Raw genomic sequence first — 13992 nt, forward strand, 5'->3', positions numbered from 1 at the left:
TCCAATGCCAAAAACATTTAATAGGCTAATATGCCGATTTTAACGATTTCACAATAAATCGTAGAAGTAGTCCAGACCTTGCCCCAACTCCCAGATGGAAATACCGGTACCTAATTTAGCTGCAAGGCGGATGCGCTGGTCAATAGAGTACAAAGACGGATAAAACACCGTATGGCGCCCTTGATTTCTAAAGATGAAAGAGTTTAAGTTTAATTAATTTACATGTCCCGATTTAAATGCGTGCCAAACATACGTACTTGTACTCAAAGAAGTGCTCCTCTGATTTATCATCCCACTGAAATTTTGCCGAAGTATGATTTTTCAAGATATCAATGTACTGCGATCCTACAATTGGACCACCGCCATTTATACTGTAATCGTTGCCATAAAAATTTAATCCAAGCAATATTTGGTTGCGATGTTTGGATTCCGGATCTAGGATTTCCACACATTTTTTCACCCACTGTATAGGGCTGTTTGGTCCTTAAAAAATAGCAAAAGGGTAATGGCCATTTTAGTTCGGTAAATTTAGATTACTATTTACCAGGGCGCTGTGAGCTAGAATAATCATATGTCATTAGAGAAAAATAGTCGACTGAGTCCACAAGTCGGGAGAAATCCTCGTGACGGAACATACCCGGCGCATTACTGTACAAATTCAACGCGTATTAAATATAGAAAAGATATCAGCTCCTAAGAAAAGCAGATTACCCATGATATACTGGAGGTGGGACAACAAGAACGAAAATGAATTTAGATTCCTTGAGGTGGTTGCTCAGATGGCCAATGATTCTAATCATTTCATCAGAATGTTGTCCTCCTAGTTGACTCCAAGCTTCCATTACTATTCCATCAAATCCATTTTCCTGTAAAGTTAAACATTAGATTCAAATTCCTTATGATAACCATCTCTTGACAATACTTTTATTGCTTCGGAAATAACTCGATTGAGCTCCCATATTCTACTCTTTTCCTTAAACAGGCGCGCATAATCCTGGCCTGACCATCTGTCAAACAATAGACGGGGAACCACTTATAACGAAAATTATCTGTCAGTAATCTTGGTTATTAATAATGAATTTACATTTTCTTACTTTTAACCTTAGATTGAGAGCTTCTGTTTTTTACACTGCTCATCCAATTCTTGTCAACATCATGCAAACCTTGAAAGAGAAGGCAATTAAATAAACATGTTCTTGAACAACTTTCACAGATTATGAAAGCTTTTTATTACCTGTTATCACGTAGCCTTTCCCACCAGGTGTTGGCGTAACTTGCAACCAAACTGGAGAAATCAAATCAAATTTATTGGCAAATATTTTGGCTACATCATATCCATGACCATTCCACTGAAATAGTTAATTTTATGTTTATTAGTGCTTGCTGAAAGGTTAAAAATATGAATACAGTCTTACAGGTGTGATGTATCCAAGGACAGCTTTCTTAATTCTTCTCTCACTAGTCTTGGTACTGTATACTTTGTAGTCCGACAGTATCTCCGTAGCTGTTGTTTTTACATTGACCAGCTCTCGTTCGAATACCGTTTCCTCTTGTGGATGTTCCTTTAGCCAAAATCCTTGTTCTTCAAATGAATGTTTAAAATTGTGGTAGTATTGCTAACCTTACCTTTATTATAACAGACGGTTTACTTTTGGGTTTTTTTGGATCGTTTTTTGACAAAGTCGAGTCCACAGAATGAAGGATAACAGAAATAAAAAGAACAAACGCCAGCAACTGCCGATGAAGCTCCATTTTCCTATCAACTGTGAAGAAAACAATGGAAACCATGAAACGTCATGGATCTGCTGTTTAAAACAAAACACTTCATTTGCTATTGACACACCAGTCGTGGCGGTGTTGCCAGAATAAAATGAAAAATATATCCATAACATTAACAATTTAACAATTAACATTTCTATTGAAGATTTGAAGCAAAAGAAAAGAATTTAACAAATCATTAATTATATAAAGAAAACATGTTTATCGTAAATACAATTTCCTTTAGTAATTTCTCACCATAATTACTACGCTAAGGCAGCTCAGCCAATCAGGTATGGCACGCCTTCGTGCCAAATGCCAATACATTAACATCTTATCCAAATAATGCACTTGTAGGGTTTGTGAGGGCAGCAATAAATTTCCTAGATAAAACATTAAATATGCTTAACTAAGCCAAAGAAAAAATTGTAGTTGCCACTTTCCACAGTAAGAAAAATCAGCAACCTTAACCACACGAGTATGCTCTTCAAAAAACGTCGGTTTATTTTCCACCTTGAGTTTACAAGCGCGAGAAGTATTTGCGAACCTTAAGCAATTTCTTTTATGACTTCCTCTACTTGCTCTTTTGAATACATATGGAAGGGTTGGTCAGGTGTAACAGCTGCAACTTCAACATTGGTTGAGCTCAACTTTTCTTCCATTACTTGCTTCAAAATGGTCAAGGCAGTCTTCATTGCTGATTTAAGAGTTAAAGACTACAACACAAAAAAGAATGTTAGTTTTTCTAAGAAAAAAAAAAAAATTCAACTGTCCATCATACTTTGTTATATGCCTCCTGGAGTGACTGTTGAGCACCCTCACTGCCTGACCCAATAGCTTTAGCATCATACTGGACATAAGTTCCTGAAGGATCCATGTGAAATAACTGAGGTCCTTTCTCATCAATCCCAGCAAATAGGATAGCTACGCCAAAAGGCCTAGACAATTAATAGTTGAGGTATAAACAAATACAGTTTCAAAATTAGGATATTTTTTTTTATGGAACCTTGACATGGCATTTCCATCATCATCTGAATCTCCAAACTGTATTGCTAGATTGGAGACTGCCTGGGCAACAGATTCAACACTCATTTTTTCATCATAAGTGAACCAATGATTTTGAGCTTCAACACGGGCACGATCTACCATAGTTCGAGAATCTGCCATAAGGCCACTCACAGCACATCCTATTAAGTGAAAAAAAAATTGTAAAAGGAAATTATCACAATTAATATATAATATTTACCAATATGTTTATCAATTTCAACAATCTTTTCAATAGTTGTTGGTTCCATGAGGGGTGAGGTGATTCGTTTTTCAACAGCAAGCACCACTCCTTCTGAAGTCTGAATGCCAATGGCTGTTGATCCTAATTTGATTGCTTCAATTGCATATTCAACCTGTGCTTGATTCAAATTGTAATAATGGGACAATATTAATATTATTAACTTTCCAATCAAACCTGAAAAAGACGTCCTTCTGGTGAAAAAGTATTGACACCGCGGTCGTATTCGGATCTTGTAAGGAACATGCTGAATGTGACACAAAACTACAAATGGAATTTAGTAAAATAAGATACTCTGAAAGACTTATTCTGCTAATGCACACCAACCTTAGCAGTGTTTCGAAAAACGACTTGTCACTTTAGAAACTGGTAGACGGCTTGCGTGTGGCATTTGTTTTACGTCAACGTCTGCTGTGAAATCTGTTGAGTCAAGAAGGAAGCTTAAGATTTCCTAAAAATTATTGTAACAAAATAAATAAAAAACCAATCGAAAGATAACAAAAGATGATAATTATATAAAATAATCAATTGTAATTATAAGATAACATTCCTCTAGGTTAATACAGTCTGTTAAGTGGAAGGCAACTTGAACTTAATCAGGTTCAGAAACATTAACATATCTCATTAGTTAAGACTTTTAACTTGGTAAAAATTTATTGCTGATGGAAAACAAACTAAAACATCTAATAATCAAATGGTGTAAAAATATAGCGATCATAAACATCAAAACATGTTAGCTTCACTTTTATTAATCCCAAATTAATCAGAATTTAGCAAGGTAGCAAAAAGCCATTCTTAATTCTTTTTTCTTTCTTTAAGCTGTTACAAATGAAGTGTTTTATTCTTTGTTTTCATACAAATATGTTCATCAGGGTTACCTATTGTCTCTTATTACCAGGGTTTAAAGAAATAATAAATAATGTGAAGACAAAATGGTGGGAAGAATTGTTTTCTGGAACACCTCAATAAAATTTATTAGTCTATTTGCAGTGGCTACAGCGGAACACGGCGATAGATACAGGAATTCACCATAAGTTGTGGTACAGAAATCAGGCTACCGGATAGAAATTAATAAACACGCAGTGCAGGAGGCACTGTCGCACACTCTTTCTCGTCTAATGTTTCATCAATGACAGGTCGGTATTTCAGAGCAACGTCTCCCTTTTCTTGTTCACACCAGGAGAGCGTGTGTTTACGCCAATGTTGATCGAGGGGTTTCTTCGGCTGGCCATCAATTGGCTTTTTGAAGTCGTATTCATCGACACGGTCTTTAAAATCTTCACGGGCATGAGCACCTCGCGATTCTTTTCTCGCTTCGGCGCTATAGATCGTCTGAATGGCGTTAACCATAAGATTTTGGAGCTCAAGAGTCTCAACCAGGTCTGAGTTCCAGACTAAGCCGCGATCTGCAACCTTGATATCGTGCAGAGAAGGCCATAGTTCTGACATCTTCTTGCAACCCTCAGCTAATACGTTGCCAGTCCTGAAGACGGCTGCGTGATTCTGCATAGTTTTCTGCATTTTGCCGCGAAGTTCGGCTGTGGTAACATGGCCGTTGGCAAAACGAAGCTTGTCCAAGTTCGCGACGGAACTTTCTCCGGCATTCTACGATCAATAACAAACCATTCATCATAGTATAATAGTACCAAAAAAAGAATGGGGATGTCATAGATTTACCGGACTCAATTTTCCGATAGCTTCAGATGGCTTGTTTTCTTCGGCAATAGTTAGCGCACATGCTCGGCCAAAAACGACCAAATCCAGCAACGAATTGGCGCCCAGGCGGTTGGCGCCGTGAACGGATGCGCAAGCCGCTTCTCCAGCAGCGTACAGACCAGGTACAACTTCATCAGCCCCATCTTTGTACGTGATTACCTGTAAAAAAAATAGGGAAACATTTAACGAATCAGTTTGTTGAGGTCCGGGCTGGGAATCTGTTTGACCAGTACCTGTCCCTTGAAGTTTGTGGGAACACCACCCATATTATAATGGACAGTGGGGAGAACCGGAATGGGTTCACGAGTAACGTCAACGCCGGCAAAAATCATAGCAGTCTCGGAAATGCCAGGAAGGCGTTCAGCCAATTGTTGGGGAGGGAGATGATGAAGCTGAAGGAATACATGATCTTTCTCAGGACCGCAACCACTGTAGACACCGTGCATGTTTATATATTGACAACGCTTTATTTTAAGTTACGATGTTATTACCGTCCTTCACGGATTTCGATGGTCATTGCACGTGATACAACATCACGTGAGGCCAAATCTTTAGCCACTGGAGCGTATCTTTCCATAAATCGTTCGCCTTCACTGTTGATTAGGTAACCACCTTCTCCACGGCAACCCTCAGTAATAAGACAGCCAGCTCCGTAAATTCCTGTTATTATACATACAAGTTAATTTATTTCCAAAGATTACTCTACTGACGTCATTACCAGTAGGATGGAACTGTACAAACTCTAAATCTTGGAGAGGAAGTCCAGCGCGCGTTACCATGGCGTTACCGTCACCAGTGCAAGTGTGAGCTGAAGTGCACGAGAAAAAGGTTCGCCCATATCCTCCGGTAGCAAGGACAGTATTCTTTGACCGGAAGCGATGAATGGATCCATCCTCAAGACAAAGAGCAATCACACCACGGCATTCGCCCTCCTCCATCAATAAATCCAACGCAAAGTATTCGACAAAGTAATTGCAATCGTAGCGCAGCGATTGTCCGTACAAGGTGTGAAGAAGAGAATGCCCAGTTCGGTCTGCGACGCAACAACATCTAAGAAACAAGTTTGAAGAATGCGTTTCGTGTTAAATAAATAGTATAGTTTTATTACCTGTGAGCTTGTCCTCCTTTGCCATAGTTGTACGATTGCCCACCGAAAGCTCTCTGGTAAATTTTACCGTCCTGAGTGCGACTAAATGGCATACCTGAAATATTGGACAATTTTTTAAATTTTATTCATCAACAAGAAAACAAAGAGCAGTACGAAAAACTCAGTACCATAATTTTCCAACTCAATAACAGCATGAGGTGCTTCTTTGGTCATGTAATGAATAGCATCTTGATCTCCTAACCAATCTGAACCTTTGACAGTGTCATACATGTGCCATTTCCAGTCATCTTTTTCCATGTTTCCTAGTGCTGCATTGATTCCACCTTGTGCAGCCACAGTGTGTGATCTAGTAGGAAACAGCTTTGTGATTACAGCAGTTTTAAACCCTTTTTCCACCAGCCCAAAAGCTGCACGTAGTCCAGCACCACCAGCACCAACAACAACTAAAAAAATGTTTAATCAAGAAATTTGAAGAATTTATGTGAGTAGTTATGTAATCAAGCTACCTGCATCATATGTATGATCAACAACTGGGTAGTCTCTGGAGATCTGAATTAAAGGTGTGATATTTTTAAGATTGTGTTCCTCAGACAAGTTTGATAATAAAATGGTAAACCTACTTGATCTGTCCCAATTTTAGGGTCATTCTTGCGCCCATCAACGGTGAAATGGAAACTGCGGTTTCCAATCAATGCTGGTCTTGCATTGAGCTAGAAACAGCAAGAAACAAAAGTTTTCATTATACTTAGTATGACAATCTTTTAAGGCAGTAAGAAAAGATTTTCACAGTAATATAACTCTGAAGTAGCCAGAGTTACAATGTTACAATGAACACTTACCAAAGGTGAAGAAACCTTTCCTGCAAGTTCCAGTGAAAGCTTCAAAAGATTAGCCATAATTTAAATTTAATACAATTGTGGACTTCTGAAGCCCGCAAGAACTGTGTTGTTCGATTGAATTCTGCTGATTGCCTCTCTGTTGACCGAACGACGTTGTCCCTATTTCCAGCTGGAACTTACGTAATGGTGAATCGCAATACACAGTAGCGCTCCAAGCGGATAGCTGACGAGGTGACGACGCACCAAACGTGATAAATAAAAATCATTTAATCGGGCAAATTAATAAAAGAAGTCATGTCATGCCTGTTGCGATTCGAATATACAAACTCACTTGCTGTGGTCCCGTGGGTCCTAGTAAATTTTTATTTCGAGGCACAAAATATTTGCATTAAGTCGCATACGTTTGCATTGCCTATCAGCAGGCCACCCTTCCACAGTAATGCAATTTTTTATAGTTGGAATATTAGGTTTCGCTGAATATGTATTGAAATTCAGCTTCGATGTAATTTATGTTGTTTATTTTCCTTTGCTTTTATTTTTACACGTAAAAACTTTGAAAGCTGGCAGAAGCAATGGAAGTCAGTTTCTCAAAAACACGCATTTGCTTTCAGGTGATAAATTTGTGCTTTTGGTGACCCTTTTGGGGGGGATCAGCTTGTGAGCAAGCAATAGAAAGAGGACATTTTTAGGCTTATTTTCCCGCATTCTTGATAGTTTGATGGTTTGCTATAAGATCCTTGACAACAGCGGGATCAGCTAATGTCGAAATGTCACCCAAATTTTCTGTCTGATCAGCCGCAACTTTACGTAGAATTCGACGCATGATCTTGCCCGATCTTGTCTTGGGTAAACCAGCACAAATCTGTTACCACAATAATCAAGAAGTATGCTTTAGGCACTCTATGAAAATCTCTATTAATCCTATATTTCCGTTTTGCTACCTGAATAACGTCCGGAACTGCGTAAGCAGCAATTTTCTGCCGGACAATTCCTCTTAATTCAGTTTCCATTTTGACACCCGCAAGAAAGCCATCCTTAAGTGTTACGTAAGCATAAATACCTTCTCCTTTGTCATTGCAGGGATATCCTACAACGGCTGACTCCGCCACCGAGGGATGTTGTCCCTGAGAACAGCACAATCAAAAAAATAATTAAGAAACGATGGCTGTTATTTGAAATGCCAATTTATACCAGGGCATTTTCTACTTCAGCAGTTCCTAGTCGATGTCCAGTAACGTTAATGACATCATCCATCCTTCCAGTGATTTGATAGTAGCCATTTTTGTGTCGAATGGCACCATCACCAGTGAAATAAAAACCACGGAAAGGTTGATAATACGTTTCCAGAAAGCGGGAATGCGCTCCATAAATGGTTCGTGCCATCCCTGGCCAAGGTTTTTTTAAGCACAAGGCACCCGTAACATCGTTGCCTTTTAATTCTTCGCCCTGACAGAATAAAATTAAAATTAATAGCAAAAATGCAAAAGAATTTTTCCGAAAAAGAATATCATACTTTTTCTCCGACAATAACAGGCCAGATTCCGTACATTGGCCGCATGGGCATACCAGGATGAATTTCGGCATCGGGCGCTGATGGTCTTGGACTTATACAAATCCCTCCCGTCTCCGTCTGCCACCAAGTGTCAACAACAACGCATTTCTCCTTGCCCACAACTTTGTTGTACCATTGCCAGGCCTCTACGTTTATGGGTTCACCCTTTATCACAAAATTGCTGCTAAGCAAAATTTTCCGTTTGTAATTGAACAGTCACAATGGCTATCATACCACAGAACCGAGAGTGCGAAGTGAACCCAAATCATACTTTTCGACATGTTCGTCACCGTGCTTAAGTAGCAACCGTATGGCTGTTGGAGCCGCATAGAATTGATTGATTTTTAAACGCTGAACAGTCTCCCAGTATCGACCTGCAATTAATTTTCAGAATAAAAGAGAAAACAAGTGTCACACGGTAGAACAAGAAATCACCTGGATCGGGATAGGTTGGTGTGCTCTCGAAGAGAACAGTGGTTACACCATTAGCCAAGGGTCCATACACGACGTAAGAGTGACCTGTTATCCATCCAATGTCAGCAACACAACCAAAAATGTCACCTTCTTTGCAATCAAAGACTAGCCTCTGTGTCAATGAGGCATAAAGAAGATAACCGGCTTGAGAATGAACCACTCCTTTAGGATTTCCTGTGCTGCCAGATGTGTACAGCATGAAAAGTAAATCTTCACTGTCCATGACGGCTGGTTCACATTCACCACTCTCCTTAGCCATTGCCTTGTAAAATTTAATGTTTAAACCATTTAGCTCGCAATTTAATTCTAAGATTAATATACCTCATCAAGGTCGACATCAAGAGTAGATGAAACGACTAAGCTTCCTGTTCTTTTGGCCACAAAAATGGCTTTGACACTGGGACAATTACCAACCGCAGCTACAACCGTCTTCTTCAACTCAATTAGTTTTCCTCCTCTTACTCCTTGGTCAGCAGTAATAACCACTGTGGCTTCAGCTAACCAACAAGGAATGGAGAAAATATTCTATATTAATTATGCGTTGGCGCAACAATAGAAAAAAAAAATAAATTAAATAAAGTGAGATACCGTCATTGATACGACTCGCCAAGGCTTCGGCACTGAATCCAGCGAACACGACAGAATGGACGGCCCCAATCCGAGCACAGGCGAGCATGGAGGCAACGGCGAGTGGACAAGCAGGCATGTAAATTGCTACACGGTCACCTTTTTTCACCCCGTGAGTTTTAAGAACGTTGGCAACTTGGTTCATCATTGTGTACAGCTGTCTGTCACGGTGTTAAGATAAGATGCCAGAGTGATAACAGGACTTAATAATGCCAAAATGATATAAGATTTAAGGTTAACTTGGGTCGTACCCATAGGTGATACGCTCCTCTTGGCCTGGTTCATCCTTTTCCCAAATTAGCGCCACTCGGTCGGGATCCTTTTCCTTGTGTCGATCAACACAATTCACTGTCAACAAACGTCAATACAAACCTTCAAGCCTCAGTTAGATCATATGTTTTTATCATTCAGCAGTAAAAATCTCTTATTCCATTAAATTAATGGGTAAACCTTTTAAGGAACATGTAACTTAGAAATGTTTGCATAAGATAAAAATATGGGTAAAATAAACTGACATCACAGCAGAGATTTTGTCAGAATGAATATTTTCTAATTAGCTCTTGCGTGTCAAATGAAAGGTTTCTTTTTTTGGAAAATGTTTACCTGAGACATTTAATTTGCCACCCAAAAACCACCGAAATAGGCCCGATTCCATGTTACAATTCGAAACATGTTCAAAGTCACGATTCCAGCGAAGGCTCATGCGAGCTAGCGTACCCCAGAACAGGTTCGTCTAAAAATTAAGATATGTTCAATACCATATTAAGTAAACAAAAACAACGCATAGAAAACTATTTCAAGAAACCTCTTTAATGCTCAAGTTGTAAAGGTCCTCGTAACTGGAGCAGCCCGGAAATACATCTCGGAGATCGGGAAAACTGCATTGGCTGGCTGTGGGCGAATCCATTGCAACCGTGGGTTCAAGTTTCGATCTGACCTAGAGATTGAATTTGTTTTCCCTTAGCATGTTTCCTCTAAAAAAAAAAATAACGTTCGACCAACAATATTGAATCATCTGAGCATTTTTTAGGTTTTGGCGATTTGCCATCTGCGTAGCGCAGGGCATCGCTCGGCGAGGTTCTTCTGCCTGGATTCGCTAGACAAGACCTTATAAGCCCAGTGTGATATGGGGAAAAGTTATACGATAAAGCTAACAATTAAAAGCAAGAAAAACTAAGAGTTCAAATTTCAGCTCAATATTCTATGGAACGCGGAATCCAAATCACGAAAGTTGCCAACGAAATCTAATTTTACCAATATATTAATTCTTTCTGATTGCTTTTAGTTTGATGCATTGTGTTTGCAAACAACACTAGCAGGCGTAAAAGTTTATGTTTAACATTAAATTTAATAATGCGGGAATTAAACTTACTTGGTCTGTTCCGAAGCAACTGGCACTCCCGTGTTTTTCAATGGTGCACCAAAAATTTCGATTCCTAACCAGAACTGATCTTGCGTTAAGCTAAAAGTTACAAGAAAGTGTTCAAGTACTTTTACACTTATTTGAGAAAAAGGATTTGGTAACAAATGGCTGCATGTAATACGAAGCAATAATGGAAGATCTGAATTATGGCAGCGACGAAAAAATACGGCATCACATTGCAAGAATCTACGACTGGCGGATTTACGGCTTACTAAGCTGCACTGAATAAAATACAGAAAAAGAGCTAGCAAAAGAGATATAGAAATAGCAGTGGTTCTTAACCAAATACAAAAAAAAAAATATATCTCTCTTTGTTCGGAAACAAGATAGATTTGTATAATATAATTTTTTTTTTATCGATAAGAAAACTAGAATCTTCTGTAAATCTACCATGATAAAAATAAAATACCGCCAGAACGGTAGCACCAAGAGTGTTGTCCATAAGGTGCCCGTCACAGACTTTCTTATCATCTTCCCAAACAACTATTTCAAAAGCTTCCATAAAATATGGTATGAAAAGACTCACCAGAGAAGACGAATATTTTCCAGCGACTTCAAACGAAAGCTTCAAAAGTTGGGCCATGTTTTAAAATGGAATGTCAGTAAAAATTGTGTTGTTTGACTGCGTTTATGCGCCGATGGTGATTGACGAAGGGCTTACGGTGCTATTCGTAATTGTAAGCCATGGTACGCACCAGAATTCCCAGTGAACTGAACTCCATAATTGAACAAATAGAATCCTTGTAACCTTTCTAGCATGGCTGCACTATCAAATGATGAAAACGTGACCGTGCGTACCAGCCTGCCAATGAAAGGAGAGAAACTAAGGAATAATAACAGGACAGCTTCGTGAAAACGACGCTTGGCGTTGGAATAGGACTAAAAATGTGACGGGATTCCTACCTATTTTTCGCCAAGAGGCCCGTAGATAAATTAGGCAAGAATCAACTGGATTTATCTCGTTAAAAACTTGCAAAGTTTTGTCAGCTTTATGTTAACTAATCAAGTAGCCATACTAATCTTCAGACGTCTTGCTGTTAGATAAGAATTTCATTTTTTGGTACGTATTACTTAATGTATATAGGGTAGGGAATCGTGGGCTGAAATGCGGCTAGCGCTCCAAGCGGTTAGCTCGCAATCCACAAACATTTCCTATCACGAAACACAATTCGACAATTTAAAAAATAAAGAGATAAAAAATATAGAAAATTAAATTGGTTGACTCATACAACATACAATTGTATCTTTGATTCGTTTTCGTCGGACGCTTTCTCAGTTATTGCTCTAAATTTGGCTTTGCATCTGCAATTGGTGAGATCCGCGCTCATTTGGGCCCATCGAGTTCTTGGAGCGAAAGAAGTTCCTCTTCAATGGCCTTCTCTGCATGGTTTGTGATCGTATTACGATTCGATAAAGTGTCCCTTGGTAACAAATAAACAGATGAATTTAGGAGCTTTTAACGTGTAAAGTGATGCAATTCCTCACAGACGCTTGACTCTATGTGACTTGAGTTGGTTGAAAATTTAACAGCTAAATGATGACTATTGGTTTGTGATCAGGATGAAGAAGCATGAAGATTCAAATATCATAGCAAGCGTTTAACTCTTTTATCCTTTTTTCTTCGATCACACAACACAACCCCTGTGGTATTCAGAAGACTTGCGTAAGATTTGTCCTTTTGCTCAACGTTGCGCCTAAGATTTCTCATGAGCTTTTACGTTGATATTAATAGGCCAAATTCTTTACAAGTTTTTGTTGGGTTTTCCGGTTCCCTCTCTACCATAGTTGTCGCATCCAAAGTATTAAAGAAAACCAAAAATAGAACGAGTCTAAAATTTACAACTTATTTACTTGGTTTACAAGTATCTTGATTTCTGGCTTCAATGTTCTGCTTTCCAAAGAATTGGCGATCTTTCTGCTCTTGGCGATCTTGATAGCTAAATGCGCAAGATATTTTTCTTTTAACTCAGTCTGCCAAACCTCCATTTTGGCGACTGAAGCTACTGCTTCCGAAATTTAACTGCGATCTTCAGCTGAAGTTGAAAAAAACTGGAGACAGATACCTGTTCCAGCTGTAAAAGTTAATGCTGTTCTTTGAACTGATATTTTCTCCGGCCCGACAGATAAGCTGCTGCTGAACCCGCTTAAGAAAAAAAAAAATACTAGCCTACTTGTACAGTAGAATTTGGTCCTTTTCAAAAATAAGATAATGTATATCCTTTAAATAGTCAAGAAAATGACTGACATTAACATCTCAAAAGAAAGGGAATATGTTATAGCAAATTATTTGTCTTTACCATCAAACTATCTTGGGTGTTAATTTGAATTAACTTGATTTGATTAATCTGTTGGGCTACATTGCACTGCATCACTTGACCTTATATTTGGTCATTACGTGGCTCTGCTATTATCTCTGCGCTTTTCGCTCCTGATTTTTTCAGATCCCTTGCCTTGATTGTAGAATAAGCTTTTCCTGATTCCAGACGCTAAAGTTATATTCAGCTAATTGTATCAAAATATTATTTTTCTAATACCTAATACCACCAATGCACTTTTCTCATTGCAAACAGCACCTTTCATTGCAAATTGTAAAAGTGTTGGCACATCAACAGTAGTTTTCCAGGGTTTTTTTTCCAAATACGTGAAGGAGGATTTTTCAAAATGATCACCACATATTTTCATGCTGGAATATTTTATGGTGGAAAAATTCGTGGAATTTCAACAGTTTTCTTCAATATTCTTGTTTCCTTTTACAGCCTATTTTTAGCTTTTGTTTATAGGGACTCATGGAAGGACGCAATGTTTCTTGGAAACGTTTTTGCAAGTTTGTAGGAACTAGGAAGCAGCGAGAGCCCATTTTCATATTTCGAAGTACTTTACAAGGTAAGGAGTTGAGATCACCAAGTCCCAGACGGCGCAGCGAATTAGATTATATATTATTACTCCTCTAGGAATCTAGAACTTTTATATAATTTCTTCCACTCTGTTCATCGGAATTCAGAAATTCAGAAACTGCTTAGTCCTATTTTGATGACATATTTGGTTGGCCGTTTGGAGCGCTGGCCGTCTATATTTGAACAAAGAAATTGCGCGGTTTAGGGGCGTGAGCTAAGGAATTTGCAAATTCGCATGCGGCCATTTTTGTGCAATCTGAACAGCAGCTACCGAACCACTGAAAATGCTACTATTTTGGCTCTGGAACAGCCGGGC

General features: G+C 38.8%; 4 protein-coding genes across 8 annotated transcripts; all 4 read right to left on the reverse strand.

Annotated features, from left to right (window-relative positions):
- On the reverse strand, window positions 1-1838 carry LOC116921465 (chitinase domain-containing protein 1). The gene is made up of 9 exons (XM_032927777.2): window positions 1627-1838; window positions 1416-1562; window positions 1235-1349; window positions 1095-1163; window positions 923-1032; window positions 712-866; window positions 545-648; window positions 258-483; window positions 1-187 (listed from the first exon to the last, which is right to left on the reverse strand). The coding sequence occupies exons 1-9, from the start codon at window positions 1786-1788 to the stop codon at window positions 49-51; spliced, it is 1227 nt and encodes a 408-aa protein (XP_032783668.1). The 5' UTR covers window positions 1789-1838; the 3' UTR covers window positions 1-48.
- Window positions 1839-2239: 401 nt separating this feature from the next.
- Window positions 2240-3476, reverse strand: LOC116921460 (proteasome subunit alpha type-5). 2 transcript variants are annotated; one of them, XM_032927771.2, is made up of 6 exons: window positions 3371-3476; window positions 3221-3307; window positions 3005-3158; window positions 2765-2945; window positions 2540-2696; window positions 2240-2474 (listed from the first exon to the last, which is right to left on the reverse strand). In XM_032927771.2, the coding sequence occupies exons 2-6, from the start codon at window positions 3287-3289 to the stop codon at window positions 2307-2309; spliced, it is 729 nt and encodes a 242-aa protein (XP_032783662.1). In that variant the 5' UTR covers window positions 3290-3307; window positions 3371-3476; the 3' UTR covers window positions 2240-2306. The 2 variants fall into 2 exon arrangements, with proteins under 2 accessions (XP_032783662.1, XP_032783663.1); XM_032927772.2 differs by lacking the exon at window positions 3371-3476 and having other exon boundaries at window positions 3221-3364.
- Window positions 3477-3988: 512 nt separating this feature from the next.
- On the reverse strand, window positions 3989-6892 carry LOC116921459 (succinate dehydrogenase [ubiquinone] flavoprotein subunit, mitochondrial). Its single transcript, XM_032927770.2, has 10 exons — window positions 6707-6892; window positions 6488-6577; window positions 6374-6416; window positions 6035-6310; window positions 5868-5961; window positions 5478-5809; window positions 5251-5419; window positions 4993-5188; window positions 4721-4918; window positions 3989-4648 (listed from the first exon to the last, which is right to left on the reverse strand). The coding sequence occupies exons 1-10, from the start codon at window positions 6761-6763 to the stop codon at window positions 4112-4114; spliced, it is 1992 nt and encodes a 663-aa protein (XP_032783661.1). The 5' UTR covers window positions 6764-6892; the 3' UTR covers window positions 3989-4111.
- Window positions 6893-7207: 315 nt separating this feature from the next.
- Window positions 7208-13772, reverse strand: LOC116921458 (acetyl-coenzyme A synthetase 2-like, mitochondrial). 4 transcript variants are annotated; one of them, XM_032927765.2, is made up of 18 exons: window positions 13317-13771; window positions 13080-13255; window positions 12268-13000; window positions 12019-12203; window positions 11686-11934; window positions 11309-11605; window positions 10732-10821; window positions 10165-10296; window positions 9963-10092; window positions 9611-9707; window positions 9321-9520; window positions 9054-9229; window positions 8694-8994; window positions 8493-8632; window positions 8220-8423; window positions 7898-8152; window positions 7648-7830; window positions 7208-7568 (listed from the first exon to the last, which is right to left on the reverse strand). In XM_032927765.2, the coding sequence occupies exons 6-18, from the start codon at window positions 11363-11365 to the stop codon at window positions 7398-7400; spliced, it is 2136 nt and encodes a 711-aa protein (XP_032783656.2). In that variant the 5' UTR covers window positions 11366-11605; window positions 11686-11934; window positions 12019-12203; window positions 12268-13000; window positions 13080-13255; window positions 13317-13771; the 3' UTR covers window positions 7208-7397. The 4 variants fall into 4 exon arrangements, with proteins under 4 accessions (XP_032783656.2, XP_032783657.2, XP_032783655.2 ...); XM_032927766.2 differs by having other exon boundaries at window positions 11309-11584; window positions 12019-13000; XM_032927764.2 differs by having other exon boundaries at window positions 12019-13000.
- Window positions 13773-13992: the final 220 nt, after the last annotated feature.

Source organism: Daphnia magna, linkage group LG4 (genome assembly GCF_020631705.1).
Source record: "Daphnia magna isolate NIES linkage group LG4, ASM2063170v1.1, whole genome shotgun sequence".
Lineage (NCBI taxonomy): Eukaryota > Metazoa > Arthropoda > Branchiopoda > Diplostraca > Daphniidae > Daphnia > Daphnia magna.